Source organism: Oncorhynchus clarkii, chromosome 20 (assembly GCF_045791955.1).
Source record: "Oncorhynchus clarkii lewisi isolate Uvic-CL-2024 chromosome 20, UVic_Ocla_1.0, whole genome shotgun sequence".
Taxonomy (NCBI): domain Eukaryota; kingdom Metazoa; phylum Chordata; class Actinopteri; order Salmoniformes; family Salmonidae; genus Oncorhynchus; species Oncorhynchus clarkii.
The window spans coordinates 78,359,540-78,380,872 of record NC_092166.1 but is presented as its reverse complement, the minus strand read 5'-3'; the positions used below and the strand labels follow the sequence as shown (position 1 = coordinate 78,380,872).

General features: G+C 43.7%; 2 protein-coding genes across 4 annotated transcripts in view; one reads left to right on the top strand and one right to left on the bottom strand.

Moving 5' to 3' along the window:
- Window positions 1-2,042, top strand: part of LOC139376965 (caskin-2-like) — a 67,489-nt gene extending 65,447 nt beyond the window's left edge. For 2 of the 3 annotated variants that reach the window (XM_071119994.1, XM_071119993.1), the window contains one exon: window positions 75-341. In XM_071119994.1, coding sequence (XP_070976095.1) covers window positions 75-171 — 97 coding nt within the window. In that variant the 3' untranslated portion in view covers window positions 172-341. Of the gene's footprint in view, window positions 1-74 lie in introns of all 3 variants that reach the window. The other variant, XM_071119995.1, reaches the window with a different exon arrangement.
- Window positions 2,043-7,258: 5,216 nt separating this feature from the next.
- The window catches only part of LOC139376964 (Na(+)/H(+) exchange regulatory cofactor NHE-RF1-like), a 31,839-nt gene continuing 17,764 nt past the window's right edge, over window positions 7,259-21,333 (bottom strand). The window contains exons 2-6 of the mRNA XM_071119992.1: window positions 17,195-17,365; window positions 16,008-16,161; window positions 11,001-11,047; window positions 9,101-9,211; window positions 7,259-8,656 (exon numbers count right to left, since the gene is read on the bottom strand). Coding sequence (XP_070976093.1) covers window positions 8,510-8,656; window positions 9,101-9,211; window positions 11,001-11,047; window positions 16,008-16,161; window positions 17,195-17,365 — 630 coding nt within the window. The 3' untranslated portion in view covers window positions 7,259-8,509. The remainder of the gene's footprint in view (window positions 8,657-9,100; window positions 9,212-11,000; window positions 11,048-16,007; window positions 16,162-17,194; window positions 17,366-21,333) is intronic.

Below are 21,333 nucleotides of genomic sequence, written 5' to 3'. Positions count from 1 at the left end.
AGACACACACGTGCAGGCAGACACACAGACACACACACAGACACTGTGTTAACACTCTCCTCTTTGTTTCCCAGTGGCAGCAGCACAGTGAAAGCAGCAGGGAATATCCTGGATGACATCGGCAACATGTTTGATGACCTCGCCGACCAACTGGATGCCATGTTGGAGTAAATACTTCCTCTTCACTCAAGGCAACCTGAATAGGACCCGTAGGATTGGGTTGCAAATTGCACCCTCTTCCCTATAGAGCCCTGGTCAAAAGAAGTGCACTATATAGGGAATAGGGGGCCATTTGGGATGCATCGCTTGAATTGATTAGACTGATGCACTGATCTGCATGTTTCATAGGGTGGATGAGAGAAAGTAGGAGCGGGGAGAGGAAGAGGGAGGGAAAGTGAAAGGGCGAAGGGGGGGCAATGGGGTGAAGAGAGCAGTCACAATGTGGAGAACCACTGACTGCACTTGAAAGAGTGTGGATATCATTAACACACACATCGGGACTTGCCTTAACTGGAGCGCATAACCCTGAATCAATGGTTTTGCTTGGCAAAGACAGCACAATAACAAAGAACAATTTACTGTGTTTTATAACATAGAGCACGGGTTTATGACATAGAGCACGGGTTTATGACACAGAGCACGGGTTTATGACACAGAGCACGGGTTTATGACACAGAGCACGGGTTTATGACACAGAGCACGGGTTTATGACACAGAGCACGGGTTTATGACACAGAGCACGGGTTTATGACACAGAGCACGGGTTTATGACACAGAGCACGGGTTTATGACACAGAGCACGGGTTTATGACACAGAGCACGGGTTTATGACACAGAGCACGGGTTTATGACAGAGCACGGGTTTATGACATAGAGCACGGGTTTATGACATAGAGCACGGGTTTATGACATAGAGCACGGGTTTATGACATAGAGCACGGGTTTATGACATAGAGCACGGGTTTATGACATAGAGCACGGGTTTATGACATAGAGCACGGGTTTATGACATAGAGCACGGGTTTATGACATAGAGCACGGGTTTATGACACAGAGCACGGGTTTATGACACAGAGCACGGGTTTATGACACAGAGCACGGGTTTATGACACAGAGCACGGGTTTATGACACAGAGCACGGGTTTATGACACAGAGCACGGGTTTATGACACAGAGCACGGGTTTATGACACAGAGCACGGGTTTATGACACAGAGCACGGGTTTATGACACAGAGCACGGGTTTATGACACAGATCACGGGTTTATGACACAGATCACGGGTTTATGACATAGAGCACGGGTTTATGACATAGAGCACGGGTTAATGACATAGAGCACGGGTTTATGACATAGAGCACGGGTTAATGACATAGAGCACGGGTTTATGACATAGAGCACGGGTTTATGACATAGAGCACGGGTTTATGACATAGAGCACGGGTTAATGACATAGAGCACGGGTTTATGACATAGAGCACGGGTTTATGACCAAGAGCACGGGTTTATGACAGAGCACGGGTTTATGACACGGAGCACGGGTTTATGACACAGAGCACGGGTTAATGACATAGAGCACGGGTTTATGACATAGAGCACGGGTTTATGACATAGAGCACGGGTTTATGACATAGAGCACGGGTTTATGACATAGAGCACGGGTTTATGACAGAACGAGTGGCTTTGCTACATCTTTGCTCTGAGCCAACCAGATTTTACCACAAAGGGAATAAGGGTCCATGTTTAACATTTATTGTAAATTATATCATATTCTCATTTTAAACTTTACCTAATCTTATGTTGTGTGTCAATATTCTTACATGAGACTCTTAAATGTTACTGAAAACTGAGATTTTGTTGTTTTTACGTTGCATTTTTGTGTTTTACAAAGGGAGCACCTATTCTCTTCAAAATATACTATACGTGATGTTAGGAGTAACTATGGTAATTAGAAAAGTACTTTGTAAATAAATAAATAAAAGTTTTATGATAACATGTAATATATTCTGAACAAAAATATAAACGCAACATTTTCAAATCAAAATGTATTTGTCACATGTGGCGAATGGCAATGAGTTGTCTGGGTAGCCATTTGATTAGCTGTTCAGAGTCTTATGGCCTGGGGGTAGAAGCTGTCTTGAAGCCTCTTGGATCTAGACTTGGCAATCCGGTACCGCAGAGAGAACAGTCTATGACTAGGGTGGATGGGGTCTTTGACAATTTTCAGGGCTTCTTCTGACACTGCCTGGTATAGAGGTCCTGGATGGCAGGAAGCTTGGCTCCAGTGATGTACTGGGCCGTTCACTCTCCCTTCTGTAGTGCCTTGTGGTCGGAGGCCGAGCAGTTGCCATACCAGGCACTGATGCAACCCGTCAGGATGGTGCAGATGTAGAACCTTTTGAGGATCTGAGGTCCCATGCCAAATATTTTCAGTCTCCTGAGGGGGAATAGGTTTTGTTGTGCCCTCTTCACGACTGTCTTAGTGTGCTTGGACAATGTTAGTTTGTTGGTGATGTGGACGCCAAGGAACTTGAAGCTCTCAACCTGCTCCACTACAGCCCTGTCGATGAGAATGGGGGCGTGCTTGGTCCTCCTTTTCCTGTAGTCCACAATCATCTCTTTTGTCTTGTCTTGATCACATTGAGGGAGAGGTTGTTGTCCTTGCACCACACTGTCAGGTGTCTAACCTCCCTATAGACTGTCTCATCGTTGTCAGTGATCAGGCCTACCAATGTTGTCATCAGCGAACTTAATGATGGTGTTGGAGTTGTGCCTGGCCGTACAGTCATTCCTTTTGTCCAGGGGTGAAAGGGCACTGTGGAGTGCCAATAGAGATTGCATCATCTGTGGATCTGTTGGTGCGGTATGCAAATTGGAGTAGGTCTAGGGTTTCTGGGATAATGGTGTTGATGTGAGCCATAACCAGCCTTTCAAAGCCTTTCATGGCTACAGACATGAGTGCTACGGGTCTGTAGTCAGTTAGGCAGGTTACCAGTTGGTCAGCGCAAGCTCGGAGTACAAGTCTTGGTAATCCGTCTGGCCCTGCGGCCTTGTGAATGTTGACCTGTTTTGAGTTGTGATCGGATTTACCAAGTGGAGGGCGAGCTTTGTACTCATCTCTGTGTGTGGAGTAAAGGTGGTCTAGAATTTTTTTTCCCCTCTGGTTGCACGTTAACATGCTGATAGAAATGAGGTAAAACTGATTTTAAGTTTCCCTGCATTAAAGTCCCCGGCCACTAGGAGCGCTGTCTCTGGATAAGCGTTTTCCTGTTTGCTTATGGCCGTATACCCCTCATTGAGTGCGGTTTTAAGTGCCAACATCGGTCTGTGGTATGTACGAAAAATACAGCTGAAAACTCTAAGTAGATACAGCTTGTCTGCAACAATTTCACCGATTTTACTGAGAATTTAACAGGTGTAGACCTTAACGTGAAATGCTTACAGTTCATATAGGGAAATCAGTCAATTGAAATATATTCATTAGGCCCTAATCTATGGATTTCATATGACTGGGCAGGGGTGCGCCAATCAGAATGAGTTTTCCCCCACAAAAGGGCTTTATAATCCTCAGTTTCATCGGCTGTCCAGGTGGCTGGTCACAGAAGATCCCGCAGGTGAAGAAGCCGGATGTGGAGGTCCTGGGCTGCGGTTATGAGGTCGGTTGGACGTACCGCTAAATTCTCTAAAACGACAGAGGCAGCTTATGGTAGAGAAATAAATTATCTGGCAGCAGCTCTGGTGGACATTCCTGCGGTCAACATGCCAATTGCATGCTTCTTCAAAATTCACACATCTATGGCATTGTGTTGTGTCACAGAACTGCACCTTTTAGAGCGGCCTTTTATAGTCCCCAGCACAAGGTGCACATGTGTAATGATCGTGCTGTTTAATCAGCTTCTTGATATGCCTGTCCAGGTGGAGGGATTGTCTTGACAAAGGAGAAATGCTCATTAACTGTTTGTGCATATGGAACATTTCTGAGATGTTTCATTTCAGCTCATGAAACAGGGACCAACACATTACATGTTGCATTTATATTGTTGTTCAGTGTAGTTTATTCTTGATTGTTTGTGAGGTGTGAAAATATTTAAATGTATCTAAAATATGTATTACATTATAATAAATTCCATGTATGTTTGACCAAAGTGGAAATCCAGTGTTTTCCCTCCAGAGAGTTCAAAACAAATATGGAGGCGGGGGTACTTTGTAAAGCACTATTGTCAAATGAAAGTGCAAGTCTTCAGGTCCAGCTGAGCTGTGGAAGGGGTTAGTGTATGTGACGTGTCAGCTGAGCTGTGGAAGGGGTTAGTGTATGTGACGTGTCAGCTGAGCTGTGGAAGGGGTTAGTGTATGTAACGTGTCAGCTGAGCTGTGGAAGGGGTTAGTGTATGTGACGTGTCAGCTGAGCTGTGGAAGGGGTTAGTGTATGTGACGTGTCAGCTGTGCTGTGGAAGGGGTTAGTGTATGTGACGTGTCAGCTGAGCTGTGGAAGGGGTTAGTGTATGTGACGTGTCAGCTGAGCTGTGGAAGGGGTTAGTGTATGTGACGTGTCAGCTGAGCTGTGGAAGGGGTTAGTGTATGTGACGTGTCAGCTGAGCTGTGGAAGGGGTTAGTGTATGTGACGTGTCAGCTGAGCTGTGGAAGGGGTTAGTGTATGTGACGTGTCAGCTGAGCTGTGGAAGGGGTTGGTGTATGTGACGTGTCAGCTGAGCTGTGGAAGGGGTTAGTGTATGTGACGTGTCAGCTGAGCTGTGGAAGGGGTTAGTGTATGTGACGTGTCAGCTGTGCTGTGGAAGGGGTTAGTGTATGTGACGTGTCAGCTGAGCTGTGGAAGGGGTTAGTGTATGTGACGTGTCAGCTGAGCTGTGGAAGGGGTTAGTGTATGTGACGTGTCAGCTGAGCTGTGGAAGGGGTTAGTGTATGTGACGTGTCAGCTGAGCTGTGGAAGGGGTTAGTGTATGTGACGTGTCAGCTGAGCTGTGGAAGGGGTTAGTGTATGTAACGTGTCAGCTGTGTGTTCACACCAATACATTACAGTAGAACAGTCTTGGATGGTTCTAATCTACTGCATAGCATCAGGCTTTAAACCGAGCTGTACTACTGTAACCTACAGTAAGCCCTGACATAGTAAAAAACGCAAACCGAGCTGTACTACTGTAACCTACAGTAAGCCCTGACATAGTAAAAAACGCAAACCGAGCTGTACTACTGTAACCTACAGTAAGCCCTGACATAGTAAAAAACGCAAACCGAGCTGTACTACTGTAACCTACAGTAAGCCCTGACATAGTAAAAAACGCAAACCGAGCTGTACTACCGTAACCTACAGTAAGCCCTGACATAGTAAAAAACGCAAACCGAGCTGTACTACCGTAACCTACAGTAAGCCCTGACATAGTAAAAAACGCAAACCGAGCTGTACTACCGTAACCTACAGTAAGCCCTGACATAGTAAAAAACGCAAACCGAGCTGTACTACTGTAACCTACAGTAAGCCCTGACATAGTAAAAAACGCAAACCGAGCTGTACTACTGTAACCTACAGTAAGCCCTGACATAGTAAAAAACGCAAACCGAGCTGTACTACTGTAACCTACAGTAAGCCCTGACATAGTAAAAAACGCAAACCGAGCTGTACTACTGTAACCTACAGTAAGCCCTGACATAGTAAAAAACGCAAACCGAGCTGTACTACTGTAACCTACAGTAAGCCCTGACATAGTAAAAAACGCAAACCGAGCTGTACTACTGTAACCTACAGTAAGCCCTGACATAGTAAAAAACGCAAACCGAGCTGTACTACTGTAACCTACAGTAAGCCCTGACATAGTAAAAAACGCAAACCGAGCTGTACTACTTTAACCTACAGTAAGCCCTGACATAGTAAAAAACGCAAACCGAGCTGTACTACTGTAACCTACAGTAAGCCCTGACATAGTAAAAAACGCAAACCGAGCTGTACTACTGTAACCTACAGTAAGCCCTGACATAGTAAAAAACGCAAACCGAGCTGTACTACTGTAACCTACAGTAAGCCCTGACATAGTAAAAAACGCAAACCGAGCTGTACTACTGTAACCTACAGTAAGCCCTGACATAGTAAAAAGCACAATCTGCAACTTTGTTTTCCCACTTGTTTGGAAAACTGTGGGGTGTGTCTTGGCAACTGTAACTGCCATTTTAATTCTGTGGTAACACCGTGCCACCCCCAAAACCAAACACAAGGGGGCGGAGTTGAGCCCATTTCGGTGACGGTTTGTTGAAGAGAAAGCGGCATCCGTATGTATTTAACTTTTAAGACAATGCACTGTTACAATCGACTGACTTTTCGTGTGGAGTTAAAAACAAACTTGTATTTCATCCAACCGTTTGTATGCATCTTCTCTGTCATGTCAATGTATTTATATTATAGCTCATAAAAACATTCCATGATTCTAGCATTGTAGTCATTACATAGCTGTGGTATTTAACAGTTTTGTGCTTAATATTCTCTCGTGTCGCTGCTTCTGTTTCACACACTGTCTTATTACTTTGGTCAGATAGGGATTAGGGTGCCATTTGGGATGTACCCTATTTAGTGCACCTTTTGAGTAGTGCTCTAAATAGGGATTAGGGTGCTATTTGGGAATTGTGACGCAGTCAGTTACTCGAGCATTAAACAGCCAGTATAGACAGATTATGCAGTACAATACCCATCAATACTGTACTTATAGTTCGTTCACCCAAATTAAATATTGGTTTCATGACCCTGTAAAAGGTGAGACCGCAATGCATGCTTTGGTTTTGTTCACCTGACCACTGTCTCCAAATGCTAATTTGTCATTTGGGTGAACTATTACTCAAACTGTTTGTACTGTACACAACCTTAACCACAGTGTTAGTAAGTACGATGTATTTACAGGAACAGTAAAGTGACATTCTCACGTCAGAACATTGTTTTAGATCACGGACTTGCTGATTGGCCTGTTCTAGAGCAGCGTTTCCCAAACTGTGTCCTGGGGACCCCAAGGGGTGCACGTTTTTGTTTATTTTGCAAGACAAAAAATCCAAACCGTGCACCCCATGGAGTCCTCAGGACCCAGCTTGGGAAACGCTGCTCTAGAACACTAGCCCTTGACTTGCTGATTGGTCAATACACGCCCACCTGCTTACTCTTTACAACATTAAAAAGGAGAATTTATACAAACGCGGTCATTTTCCTTTGAGATCCTACAGAGAATGCCTTTCCTCACACACACACATTAAAAAAGACAAAAGACATGTTTGATACCACATTTATACCAGTCATCCTCAAGACATTTGACAACTCAGCCCTTGTACCGTACACAGCCAGTAGCGCCCTGGACCAGAGCTGCCACATATACAGTAGGCTAACACTCCCGTCAACCCAGAAAGATTCTGGAACAGTCTTCAAACAAATTGAGGATTTCTTTCTTTAAGACGGAAATTGTATTTTGAGTTATGTACAAATCTAGAAGACACAATCTCGTCATTCTTTAAAACGATGACACATAGGCAGGACAAAAAGTTGAATCACAACGATAAAAATACCGTAGGATTTTACAATAGTGGTGATTGAACACCAGTTTGGACAGGTTAACTTTACAGTTAAACAACAGTTTACTTTGGGTTAACATCTAGAACCACATACCTCAGTCCCTTTAACCGAAATGTGACCCAACAATGATTGTCACATATAGAACAGAGAATCTCATGTATTCTGAATGGGTTCTACAGTCTAAGAATTGACATGTCAACATCTTCAAAAAGATAGGGTAGTACACCAGTGGTCAGCATTAGAATGACACATTTCCTGAACAAATTCAGTGATATTTGCTAACCAGACGTGTCGACCTCTCATTAATTATTTTGTATTGCTAAAGAATTCAGATGGTTAGTCATTCATTAAGGGCTGAGTTTCATCCATATCGCAGAAGATCCAGGTTCAAATGTAAAGGTCATTTCTGATTGCGTCAACGTTTACTGTGAATGCAGTCTCCGCAAACGCAGGAAAATTCACTAACTTTAGATGAAGAAATAACTTGGATCTTCCACCATACGGATTGAGCCCAGTGATCAGGCAGAAGTACTAAACATGAGTCTCTGGAAAGAAGGTTTTGATTCATCTTAACTCATCCCGAAAAACTCAATCACTCCCAGCTTGCTATTAGCTAGCTCGTGATTCTACAAGGAAGTATAGCAACCAATCAGATTGCAGATAGACTGACAATAAGATTCAACAGACCTTCATGATACACATTCATTTCTTATTTCCATATATTCCATCATCTTTGATTTCTTCATCATCCTACTAGATGGAAACTATACAATGTTTCTTATGCAGGAGTGGCATTTCAATTTTTTTATTGAAAAAAAATAGTGGAAAACCCCTCAATTAGCACATGAAAATCACAAAATATTAACACTGTTCATGTCGTACATTGTGTGTCTGCTTGAGAGAGAGAGCAAAAGAAGGAGTGAGGGCGAGAGAAAGGAGGAAGGAAAGGTGATTTATAGGTTACTGAAGAGTTCGTTCCTCTTGCTCCAGTCCATGGCAGGGGCCTTCTTGGATGAGCGTTTCTGGTGAGCTCTCTCCTTGGCCTGGGCTAGAGACATGCTGAGGCTCGCATTAGGCTCCTTAACCGGAGGCACCCGGACCTAGAGAGAGAGAACATTATGCGTTACTCCATACGTAAAACTGCCACGGGGGGAATTTGGGGACCCCCAATATTCAAAACAGGCCGATTCAATAAATGTAGAAAAGGTTGAGGGTCGGGGATAGAATATGTACATAAGCAATGGCAAAATGTATAGAATTGCAACATTTTCCATCAGCCTCATAACAAAATTTGTGGAATTGCATTAGTAAACTACATGACCGATACGGTTTTCAAAATACCCCTCCAGGCCATAAAGTCATGTAGAATAGCAGAAACTTTTTGATATTATAATAATTCACAGGAATATTTACATAAGACTCAGTCATCTTTTGTATCTTCTGAATATTTATCTTGATGATTAGTGACGACTTATCCTTCCACTTATACTGGGTTTTCAAAACACCCTACACACACACACACACACACACACACACACACACACCTCTGGTGGAGGGGTGCTGGCAGCGGATGTTGGTAGAGAGGCAGTGGAGGTGGTGCTGGATGTCGATGCACTGACAGACACCTTAGGCTTTACTGCTACCTTACCATCCAGCTGTAGAGATAAGAGACACAAATACACTATAAACACAGCTTACACCTTACTGTTCAAATGTACACACACCCCCCTTGATTACCTGCATCACACACCAGCTAAACACACCTCAGAAACATACAGCACGTTGCCATCACCAGTGGGTGTGATCATCACTGTGGCCACTAGGGGTCGGGATTCACCTTGTGGTACCCTACTCACAGCAACCTATGTGATTCTATTATCTGGCTGAGACAACACTGATCACTGTGGCCACTAGGGGTCGGGATTCACCTTGGTACCCTACTCACAGCAACCTGTGTGATTCTATTAACTGGCTGAGACAACACACCAACACTGATCACTGTGCAGTCTTATTTGCTGCTGAACATTGACACCCATTCTCATTGACGGGGCTGTAGTGGAGCAGGTTGAGAGTTTCAAGTTCCTTGGTGTCCACATCACTAACAAACTAACATTGTCCAAGCACACCAAGACAGTTGTGAAGAGGGCACGACCAAACCTATTCCCCCTCAGGAGACAAAGGATTTGTCGTGGGTCCTCAAAAGGTTTTACAGCTGCACCATCGAGAGCATCCACTGCCTGGTATGGCAACTGCTCGGCCTCCGACCGCAAGGCACTACATAGGGTAGAGGGAACGGCCCAGTACATCACTGGGGCTAAGCTTCCTGCCATCCAGGACCTCTATACCAGGCGGTGTCAGCGGAAGGCCCTAAAAATTGTCGAAGACTCCAGCCACCCTAGTCAGACTGTTCTCTCTGCAACCGCAAGGCAAGTGGCACCGGAGCACCAAGTCTAGGTCCAAGAAGTTTCTAAACAGCTTCTACCCCTCTCTGTTGTCATCTATGCATAGTCACTTTAATAACTCCACCTACATGTACATATTACCTCAATTACCTCGACTAACCGGTGCAACCGCACATTGACTCTGTACAGGTACACCCCCCCCCGTCTCTTGTCTCGCTATTGTTATTTTACTGCTGCTCTTTAATTACTTGTTACTTTTATTTCTTATTTTTTAACTGCATATCATTGTAAGATTTACACCGGTTGTATTTGGCCGTTGTGACTAATAAAATGTGATTTTGATTTGATCACCTGCTCAGAGACATAATGCGTATGTTCTCTACTCTCAGCTCTGACGCCCTGAGTTAGTGGGATAGTCGGATAGTTAGCCATCTCATCTCATTAGCATAATCTACAGCACGCCTCAGGAATTACAGAGGCTCCCAATCCCAGAGAGAGAGAGAGCACACTGGCCCACTGTCCACCGCTCTGATCCGACAGTTACCATGGTGACAGGGTCAGCCACGATATCGTCGCTGCCAATCCCCTAGGCTCGTTCCCAGGGTGTCATGGCTTCTTTGTCAGTCAGGGACAAATCTTATTGTGCATCCCAAATGGCAACCCATTATCTATTAAGTGCACTGCTTTTGACTAGAGCCCAATGGGTAAAGGGGACAGGGTGCCATTTAGGGACACAGCGTTAGTGTCACTGCTTTAGATTGGTCTGCTCTCAATGAGGTGTGATTATAGTGCGTGGTTACTACCACACCCCCATCTTATCTAGCCAAAGACTTATTTAGGTTTCTGATTTACCAATTCAAGCTCTGAATCGTGTGAATATGTACGGCAGAGCGAGAGAAGGAACATTCGGTCGGATGAGTGATTGTTGAGGAAAGTTTTCCCACGAGAACCGTCCTAATCTCTATCCAGGAATGTCCACTTTGGTGATAAGAGCCCGAGAGAAGTCCCCCCCCCCCCCCACCCCACACCCCACACTCCTCACCTCCTCTTCTTCTGCTCCTCCATTGGACACAGGTTCAGGAAGAGGTCCTAGAGGAAACAGACAAAAAAGCCAAATCAGCTGACCGGTTCTGTGGAACAATAGTTTAGTCACCATTGTGGATAAGGAATAGTGATATTAAGAGGACACACACACAAACTTTCAAAAGTTTGGGGTCACTTAGACATTTTTTTGTCTATTAACATCAAATTGATCAGAAATACAGTGTAGACATTGTTAATGTTGTAAATGACTATTGCAGCTGGAAACTGGTTACTTTTTAAATGGAATATCTAGATAGGCGTACAGAGGCCCATTATCAGCAGCCATCACTCCTGTGTTCCAAAGGCATGTTGTGTTAGCTAATCCAAGTTTGTCATTTTAAAAGGCTAATTGATCATTAGAAAAGCATTTAGCAATTATGTTAGCACAGCTGAAAACTGTTGTCCTGATCCTTTTTGATACTGTCGCAAAGCTAACTAAAAAGCAGCATTCCCCAAGAGAGGATGACTTTCACTTTAGCAGTGATAAATTCATGAACTTCTTTGAGGAAAAGATTATGATTATTAGAAAGCAAATTACGGACTCCTCCTTAAATCTGCGTATTCCTTCAAAGCTCAGTTGTCCTGAGTCTGCACAACTCTGCCAGGACCTAGGATCAAGAGAGTCTCTCAAGTGTTTTAGTACTATATCTCTTGACACAATGATGAAAATAATCATGGCCTCTAAACCTTCAAGCTGCATACTGGACCCTATTCCAACTAAACTACTGAAAGAGCTGCTTCCTGTGCTTGGCCCTCCTATGTTGAACATAATAAACGGCTCTCTATCCACCGGATGTGTACCAAACTAACTAAAAGTGGCAGTAATAAAGCCTCTCTTGAAAAAGCCAAACCTTGACCCAGAAAATATAAAAAACTAATCGGCCTATATCGAATCTTCCATTCCTCTCAAAAATTTTAGAAAAGGCTGTTGCGCAACAACTCACTGCCTTCCTGAAGACAAACAATGTATACGAAATGCTTCAGTCTGGTTTTAGACCCCATCATAGCACTGAGACGGCACTTGTGAAGGTGGTAAATTACATTTTAATGGCATCGGACCGAGGCTCTGCATCTGTCCTCGTGCTCCTAGACCTTAGTGCTGCTTTTGATACCATCGATCACCACATTCTTTTGGAGAGATTGGAAACCCAAATTGGTCTACACGGACAAGTTCTGGCCTGGTTTAGATCTTATCTGTCGGAAAGATATCAGTTTGTCTCTGTGAATGGTTTGTCCTCTGACAAATCAACTGTAAATTTCGGTGTTCCTCAAGGTTCCGTTTTAGGACCACTATTGTTTTCACTATATATTTTACCTCTTGGGGATGTTATTCGAAAACATAATGTTAACTTTCACTGCTATGCGGATGACACACAGCTGTACATTTCAATTAAACATGGTGAAGCCCCAAAATTGCCCTTGCTAGAAGAATGTGTTTCAGACATAAGGAAGTGGATGGCTGCAAACTTTCTACTTTTAAACTCGGACAAAACAGAGATGCTTGTTCTAGGTCCCAAGAAACAAAGATCTTCTGTTGAATCTGACAATTAATCTTAATGATTGTACAGTCGTCTCAAATAAAACTGTGAAGGACCTCGGCGTTACTCTGGACCCTGATCTCTCTTTTGAAGAACATATCAAGACCATTTCAAGGACAGCTTTTTTCCATCTACGTAACATTGCAAAAATCAGAAACTTTCTGTCCAAAAATGATGCAGAAAAATTAATCCATGCTTTTGTCACTTCCAGGTTAGACTACTGCAATGCTCTACTTTCCGGCTACCCGGATAAAGCACTAAATAAACTTCAGTTAGTGCTAAATAAGGCTGCTAGAATCCTGACTAGAACCAAAAAATTTTATCATATTACTCCAGTGCTAGCCTCTCTACACTGGCTTCCTGTCAAAGCAAGGGCTGATTTCAAGGTTTTACTGCTAACCTACAAAGCATTACATGGGCTTGCTCCTACCTATCTCTCTGATTTGGTCCTGCCGTACATACCTACACGTACGCTACGGTCACAAGACGCAGGCCTCCTAATTGTCCCTAGAATTTTTAAGCAAACAGCTGGAGGCAGGGCTTTCTCCTATAGAGCTCCATTTTTATGGAACGGTCTGCCTACCCATGTCAGAGACGCAAACTCGGTCTCAACCTTTAAGTCTCTACTGAAGACTCATCTCTTCAGTGGGTCATATGATTGAGTATAGTCTGGCCCAGGAGTGGGAGGGTGAACGGAAAGGCTCTGGAGCAACGAACCGCCCTTGCTGTCTCTGCCTGGCCGGTTCCCCTCTTTCCACTGGGATTCTCTGCCTCTAACCCTATTACAGGGGCTGAGTCACTGGCTTTACTGGGGCTCTCATGCCGTCCCTGGAGGGGGTGCGTCACCTGAGTGGGTTGAGTCACTGATGTGGTCATCCTGTCTGGGTTGGCAAATCCCTGCATTAATTTTCCAACATCTAGTGGAAAGCTTTCCCAGAAGAGTGGATGCTGTTATAGCAGCAAAGGAGGGACCAACTCCATATTAATGCCCATGATTTTGGAATGAGATGTTCGACGAGCAGGTGTCCACAGACTTTTGGTCATATAGTGTAGTTCTTTATTGGAATCACAGTCCTTTTCTGTCCTGTATGATGTCAGTGTTATTGTTGACTAATTAGTACTGTGGAAATGTAATATACCTGAATAAAGGGTTGGACTTTAGTGCCTGACTCTTCTGTCCTAGATCTTAAGGGACTTTTTCATCCTCCACACCCCAGCTGTCACCATGAATACTGTTGCCATGACTTCATCTTCAAAGAGAATGCTATTGGCTTGGTCTAGTTCTGATAGTCCGAGTCGATATTCACGTAGTAATATGAGATTCCTGTCGACCACAAATTGAGGAAAAAATAAATAAAAAATCTCTGTTGACCCACATTGTAAAAGAGCCACCTTCGTTGTACAGAAATAACAAAACATTCTTTCTCCGTTGACCCACATTGTAAAAGAGCCACCTTCGTTGTACAGAAATAACAAAACATGCTGAAAAGCTGTTGTTCAATGTACATGCAACCAGGTCAGAAATACCAAACTACAGTTCGTAATACTCCTATGTAGGGAAATAGAGCCAGCGAGAAGACTATGTGGCTTCAGGTTATTTGATGTGGGAGAGTGGGGACTGTGTCCAAGTAGGCTACTATGTGGTTGGAAAACATTTCACCACAGGTAAGACATATAAACTTGTTTAGTCTTGTAATTCTACTCACTTTATTGTCCATTTGTTTGTGTTGTTGGTGTTGACTACCTTAATGTTACGGTCAGTAGCTAGCTAGTATTCACTCACGTGGCTGCTAGCGCCGTCATGGAACGGGCATGAGGGAGGCCATGGTCACCAACCGATTGATCTTCTAGTCGATCAACAAACATTTCTATAGAAAAGCCAACAAAGGTTTTCACTCCTTTTTGATGTGATTTGTGTTGTGCTGTTGGTGGTAGATGCACTTGACTCAGAAGCCCTGCGCACCAAGTGTTGCCATTTCATCTGTCTGAGAAGACAAACCGCCTACCCAGCGGACTGGGAGACATGTTGCTAAATCGAGTGCTGCCTACTGTGCTGGCCGTTGGATAGCTCAAATCACCATGCCTACAGCTTCCACGACCAGCTAAATTTGATACTAGCCAACGTGAGATTTCATAACTTTTAAAACCTTGACCAGAGAGAGCTTGTCAAAGAATACAACAAAGAGCTGCTGAGTTCATGTCTATTATTTTATTCAGCACTGTCAACTGTTTTTAGTCAACACTATTATAAAACGTGCTTCTCCCTACTTCCCCTCACACTGCAGCAGCAATGAATGAGTAGCCAAGTCCATTGATGGCCCTGCGTTGTTATTAGTATTAGCAGCTGGTCGTGTCCATTTTTAATACCTAGGAATATTTCACTTTCTCTGGTCATAAGAACAACATGAATTTGTGCGATGCAACTCTTTTTTCGCAATCAGGTGGAAGACATGTTCCCTCTCTCTGGTCAGTCTACCAGAGGAAAGGAAGGAGAGAGCAGGTGGAAGACATGTTCCCTCTCTCTGGTCAGTCTACCAGAGGAAAGGAAGGAGAGAGCAGGTGGAAGACATGTTCCCTCTCTCTGGTCAGTCTACCAGAGGAAAGGAAGGAGAGAGCAGGTGGAAGACATGTCCCCTCTCTCTGGTCAGTCTACCAGAGGAAAGGAAGGAGAGAGCAGGTGGAAGACATGTCCCCTCTCTCTGGTCAGTCTACCAGAAGAAAGGAAGGAGAGAGCAGGGATCCTCTGCTGCTCTCTCCCTGAGAATAACAATATTGGCAGGCCAGGCATATAGCCAATATGATGTGATAATGTATTAGGCCAAAAACCTCATTCCTTCACAGAAGTCTTTTTATTAGGTTAATGTTACGTTTAGGTCACGTCTTGAAACAATTCTGAGCGTTAGATCTCAGCTCGCTTTTTGCCTACCCAAGTGACCTTGAACATGTTCTAAGTAGTGGGAACGCCCGGCAGCCATTTTGAAAAGTCATCTTCAGACATGTTTTACATTTCTTCAAATGTAGTTTTGTAATAGACCAAATCAACCTAACAAGAAAACTGTGTTTGAAAAAATGTGAAGTTTTTGCTGTGAGCCAATGGTGTAACCTAGGTAACCACCGTTTTTTTTTTCGCCACAAGCGGGCTGCAATGTTCTATCTAATACCGACTGGGACTATGGCCAGCCAGCTAGTCCTCCACCCCCAACTCCAGTTTAATCATTAACTTCAACAAGGCCACTGTGTGTACGTTTGGAGAGAGATAGACTACTTGACGACAAGTAGTACTTACATGGAAGTCTATCACTTCCTTAATCCTTCCTAGTCAAGTTCTACTGAACTAATCTATGACCAAATGACCGAAGGATTCACAGGAATCTGCCCGACAAGCGATATTCCAAGGATATAGTGTGTGTGTGTGTGTGTGTGTGTACCTGTGAGGTGGGCCTCAGTAGGAATGACGTTGCAGCTGTTGAAGAAAGCTTCTGCCTCACGATCCACCACCAGTAGACTGGTCTCATCTCCCCCGGCCTTGATGGCTGCTACCACCTCACTGTGCTGCATCCCTGCTACTGACTTACTGTTAACCTGGTTAGAGACAGACATACTGTTAACCTGGTTAGAGACAGACATACTGTTAACCTGGTTAGAGACAGACATACTGTTAACCTGGTTAGAGACAGACATACTGTTAACCTGGTTAGAGACAGAAAGTTTTAAAAAGTACAGCTGTCCAGTACATTCACCATGATGACAGAGAACAGTGAGACAATATAGTTGTTATGGGTGGTCATCTCTTGTCAATTTAAACTGAATTAAACGCTTAGGGACGCTGTAGGAAGCACCCTAGTAGGAACTACCCACTGCTATAGGACCCAGTGCTGCCTGTTGAATTCCAACAGGAGAAAGTCAGAGGGGGGAATATCGTTTAGAATCAATTCAATCTCACAGACTTCCATAGTGATCACACAATAGAGCAGAGCCCTGATAGACTCTATCGCTGATCCCAGTCTGTGTGTACACCATACCTAAGAACGGTAGCTCACAAACGTTTCCCTGGTTAGTAGAAAGCATTAGTTAGACTTACAGCCTTGACCTTTGTCAGACACTGTTTGAAGTCAGTGTAATTGGAGTGTAATTCAAGTCATAGACAGACAGTGGTCGTATTACGACATGGGGACCAAGGGCCCGAAAAACAACAGTATCAAGGACTGTTTCCCCTTCACACTCACACAACTGGCCTTGAAAAACCCTCTGTTTTTGTGTCTCTCACTCTCTCCCTCCCCCCGCACAAAGTCACTTCCCAACAGTGCATTACCTAATCCCAGTACTGATTACCATTCCTACTCTGCCACTGATGTAATGAGATTACAACACACACATTCATCCTCAAGGCCAGCACAACTGTCTGATTGTCATATCGATGCCTGACATACTATCTGTACAAGAGAAGACATGTCTGTACAAGTTGATAAAAGGTGAAGACAAATAGTACCAGAAGAATATTGCACTGCATTGCTAATATGGTTCAGGGATGAGAGCAGGGATGTGCTGCTGAGTAGTTGGCTTTATAAAAACGTCCTGAACAGAGTCTCTGTTTGTACAGTAAAGATATACGTACCTGTACTATCTTGTCCTGCGGTTTGAGACCAGCCTTGTCAGCAGGAGATTCCTCGTCCACAGCTCTAATGTACTGGCCCGGTTTAGACTTCTCACTGTGCAAGTTGAAGCCATAGCCCGTCGCACCCTTCTTCATCGAGCACAGACGAGGACGCAGCTCTGCCTTTGAGTCCTACAGAGAAAACAGATCTTGTTAAGCACATATCTATACCTAGAGAGAGTGAGACAGCAAGAGAGAGACAGGCAGAGAGATAAAGCATGTCTAATTTAGCACATATCTATACCTAGAGAGAGTGAGACAGCAAGAGAGAGAGACAGAGAGATAAAGCATGTCTAGTTCAGCACATATCTACGCTGTTACATGGAGAGAGCAGATCTATACCTCTACACAGAGCAAAATAGCAGATTGCTCATCACAGAGAACAATTAGCACAAACTCCACATTTAAAGCAACAGTTGACCTGGAATGGATATAAAAAATGTGGTTAAAATACCATTAGTGTGACAGAGATCAAGACGGACTAGATTCTAGCGTTCCACAACCATCCGAAGACCAAGAGAGAAATAGGCAAGGTTCCTGTTCTCAATGAATTAGAGAACACTCCGTGACAGGTTTACACCAGAGACAGGGAGCTGGGACAATTAAAACGTCGCCCCGTGTCGTTTTATTAGTGCAAATGTGGAACATAGACGGCTAGCAAGGGAAAACGGACATGAAGCTATTGGACCTAGTGCACTGCTGTTACTAAATACTCACCAAGCAAGCATAATTCAGTTTATTTAAGAACACTATAGCTATTCCAAGTAGGGTTGCCAACAGTTCGTATTAGCCGGGATGTCCCTTATATTGGGCTAAATTGGTGTCGTTTTTTTTCATCCAATCACAGTATAGCGTAAACACGGCAATTCCTGCCAAGTCATTTCTGTTGTTGTTCGGTCGGTTTGGCATATCAAGGAAATATGGATAAACCTGCAAAAAAGACAAAACAAATCCTACAACAAACAACGGAAAGCAAAAAAGAGGTGGGTTCAGCCCGTCAGTGGTGACTCGACAAAAGCTTTCTGTACTTTATGCGGTCGGGAATTCTCAATTGGCCATGGAGGGGAGAGTAACCACAGAAATGTACAAGAAGGCCACGCTAGCTAAAAAGGTGCTAGCAATATTGGTTCATTTATCGTGACGTCTTACTGCGGAAAAGGACAAAAATTGCAGCAAGTGAAGCCTCGTCTATGTACCATACGGTTAAACACGGACTCTGCTACAACAGACGGTCTTGTTAGGGTCACCGGTGCTTTGTTTCATGACTCAAATGTTGTGAAGATGATGCACTTGGGATGAACGAAAGCGGAGAGGATTACAATTAGTTTTGGATGGTCTGTCCCCGAACGAAGGTGAGCCCGTGTATTTCTCAGTTGCCAGTGATGCCTCAAACAAGGGAATCAGAAAAAAATTCCAGTGTGTGTGAGATATTTCTCTGTGTCTGATGGAGTGTGTGAAATTCTGCGACATGTTTGCACACGATGGCTCGCTCTTCAATCCAGCTGTCGACCGTCTCCTGCAAAGCTGGCCAGCTCTTACGTCATACTTCAGGTCCCTTGGGGAGACCTGTCCTGTGGCACTGAAGAGTATTTTTTAGTATGAAGAAAAAAACAGAAGCTGCCGAGATTTATCTGTGATTTTTCCCACAACGTAGGGTGTGTTTTTGACCAACTCGTAAAAAAGCTGGAGGAAACAACACTCTGCATCACAGATGTTTACGAGGAAGTCAAAAAGTTTAAAATGAAGATGCTTCAGGGGAAACAGGACAGCTTTTTTGGATACAAAACCAAGCAGCTGATGGACAAACAATTGTCAGCACAAAGGCCCAAGCAGCAACAGGACTTTGAGGGTCTATGACACTGTCATTACATACATTGACAAGTGGTTTGATTACTCATCCAGAAAATGTAATGGTGGAACTGAAACCAGTCGACCTCTGAGGAGCTCTCCTTCACTGACCTGGAGCGGGTGGTGGTTGCCCTCAAAATGACAGAGACAGTCATACTGACCAACTCTGAATAGCTTTGTGTTAGCCGGGAGGAAATACAGAAAGCCAGACAGGATACCACAAAATACACCAGTGAGAAGTGGGTGGCAGTTTTCCAAAACCAAGGGAAAGCCAACTTGATCAACATGTTCAGGATTGACTCATTTGTCCTCAGTGTGCCAGGCTCAAATGCCTTTGTAGAGAGGATTCTGTCTGATGACCATTAGATGGTGTGACTCAAGAAACAGATGCAGCACAGAGCTGATCAAAATGAACTTCAAATATCTGATCTGTGACTTGTCATGGAAGGACTTCTCTCTGGCTATGAAACAGGACTGCTTGACTCAGTCTAGAGCAGCAAAAATATCCATGGAAGAAGTAGACTTGGAGTGATTCATGTCCCTCTTTTCCATTTGAAATGTTGTGTCTGCTGTCAAGTTCCAAACTGAGATTTCTTTGATCATTTATTTTGAGGTTTGTTTACATAATGATACAGTTTTAGTAAAGCTATAGGCTAAACAGAATATACGAATGTTTTGCCTTTCCAATTAAATAAGACCATTAAATATACACTTTCACACAACACCATACCCAAACCGCCGTGGCACCGTGCACTGGCACGCCACCTTTTGGCCCTTATTTGGTAGTGAGAAAGTTGGCAACCCTACCTCCAAGCTCCATACTTGCTTCTACGTACTATAGTTCTATGAATATGAACAGTAGGATAATACTGTGTCTAAGAGGAGCAGTTCAGACTCCAGGCTGTGATTTTAAAATAGAATTTGTTCTTAATTGACCTGCCTGGTAAAATAAATATTAAAAAACACAACTGTGTGGCTTGGGTTGTGTGCGAGCATCCGTTAAACTCTGTCTCAAGTCAGTGACAAGGCTTGCTAGAGAATCTAGCTGGGCTCTGGACTGGTGTTCAACGTAATGAACTAATCCAGGAGTGGTCATACGCTAGACTAAGCATTTAATCCCACTAGAGGTGGAGCCAGGCTAACAGCTACATAGGAGTGCAGTAGCAGAAAAGGGAATGAGGTTAACAGCACAGCCAGAGAGAGGTTGCAAACCTAACCTCCATGTTGGCACCAACCAAACACTCTATTCAAAACATTCTCATTCAGAACCAGAATGCAATTGTTCTTGGAACTTTTGATACCAATATGTAATCCATTAGAATTCCACGTTAGCAGAATTCTCTAAATGCATATGGCTGTGCTATGGTTCAACACTAATGAGAATAGCAGGGGAAGACAGGAAATTTACATTTATTGAGCCAGGTTGAGGACAAGTCGTTTTGGGGAAGGACAAAAAAAACACCCTGATTGGTGTTAAATCCCATTTCAATCATAACTAATGGAACAGATAAGATGCTGTAAAGGTGGAGAGACTTTATGACCGGTGGATATATAGAGGCCTATATCTATTTTGCATACTACAGTAATGATAGAGAACAATCATCATATAAAATGTACTCCTCCTCCACTGATAAAAAGGGCTGTTCCAGAGATTGTTGCTCTGTAATCGTTAGTCACCTGTTAATAATTATCTGTTACCAACCTTAAGAGCAACCTTTGCATCCTGAACATCCACCCATGTGACGTGTCTCCCTGCTGTAGAAAACTTGCTGGCAGAAAATAAACCCAGTTCATATGATTCAGATCCTGCCTCCCAAATGACACCCTATTCATTATGGGCCCTGGTCACAAGTAGTGCACTATATTGGAAATAGGGGTCAGTTTGAGAGTCAACCACAGAATATGATTGGTTTAATATCCTAAAAATGGTCAGTGCAGAGTTGTTTCTGGCTGGGATGAACATGGAAGGACATTATTGAGCGTTTCATTGATTCACACATGGCTTCATAACCATTGACTGTTGAGGAAGACCAACACAGGCCGTATGACAGCTTCAGTACTGAATGGTACATTAAAACTATTACAACTCATAGTACAAAGGATGGAGGGCAGGACAATCTCACATTCCTGACTGTCAAGCGTCAACATGAACATGTCAACAGTAATGATGTCAGACAAACATGATTTTGAATGTGGGAGACACAAATAGTAAGCACACGCACACCACACACAGAGAGAGAAGAAAGCACTGA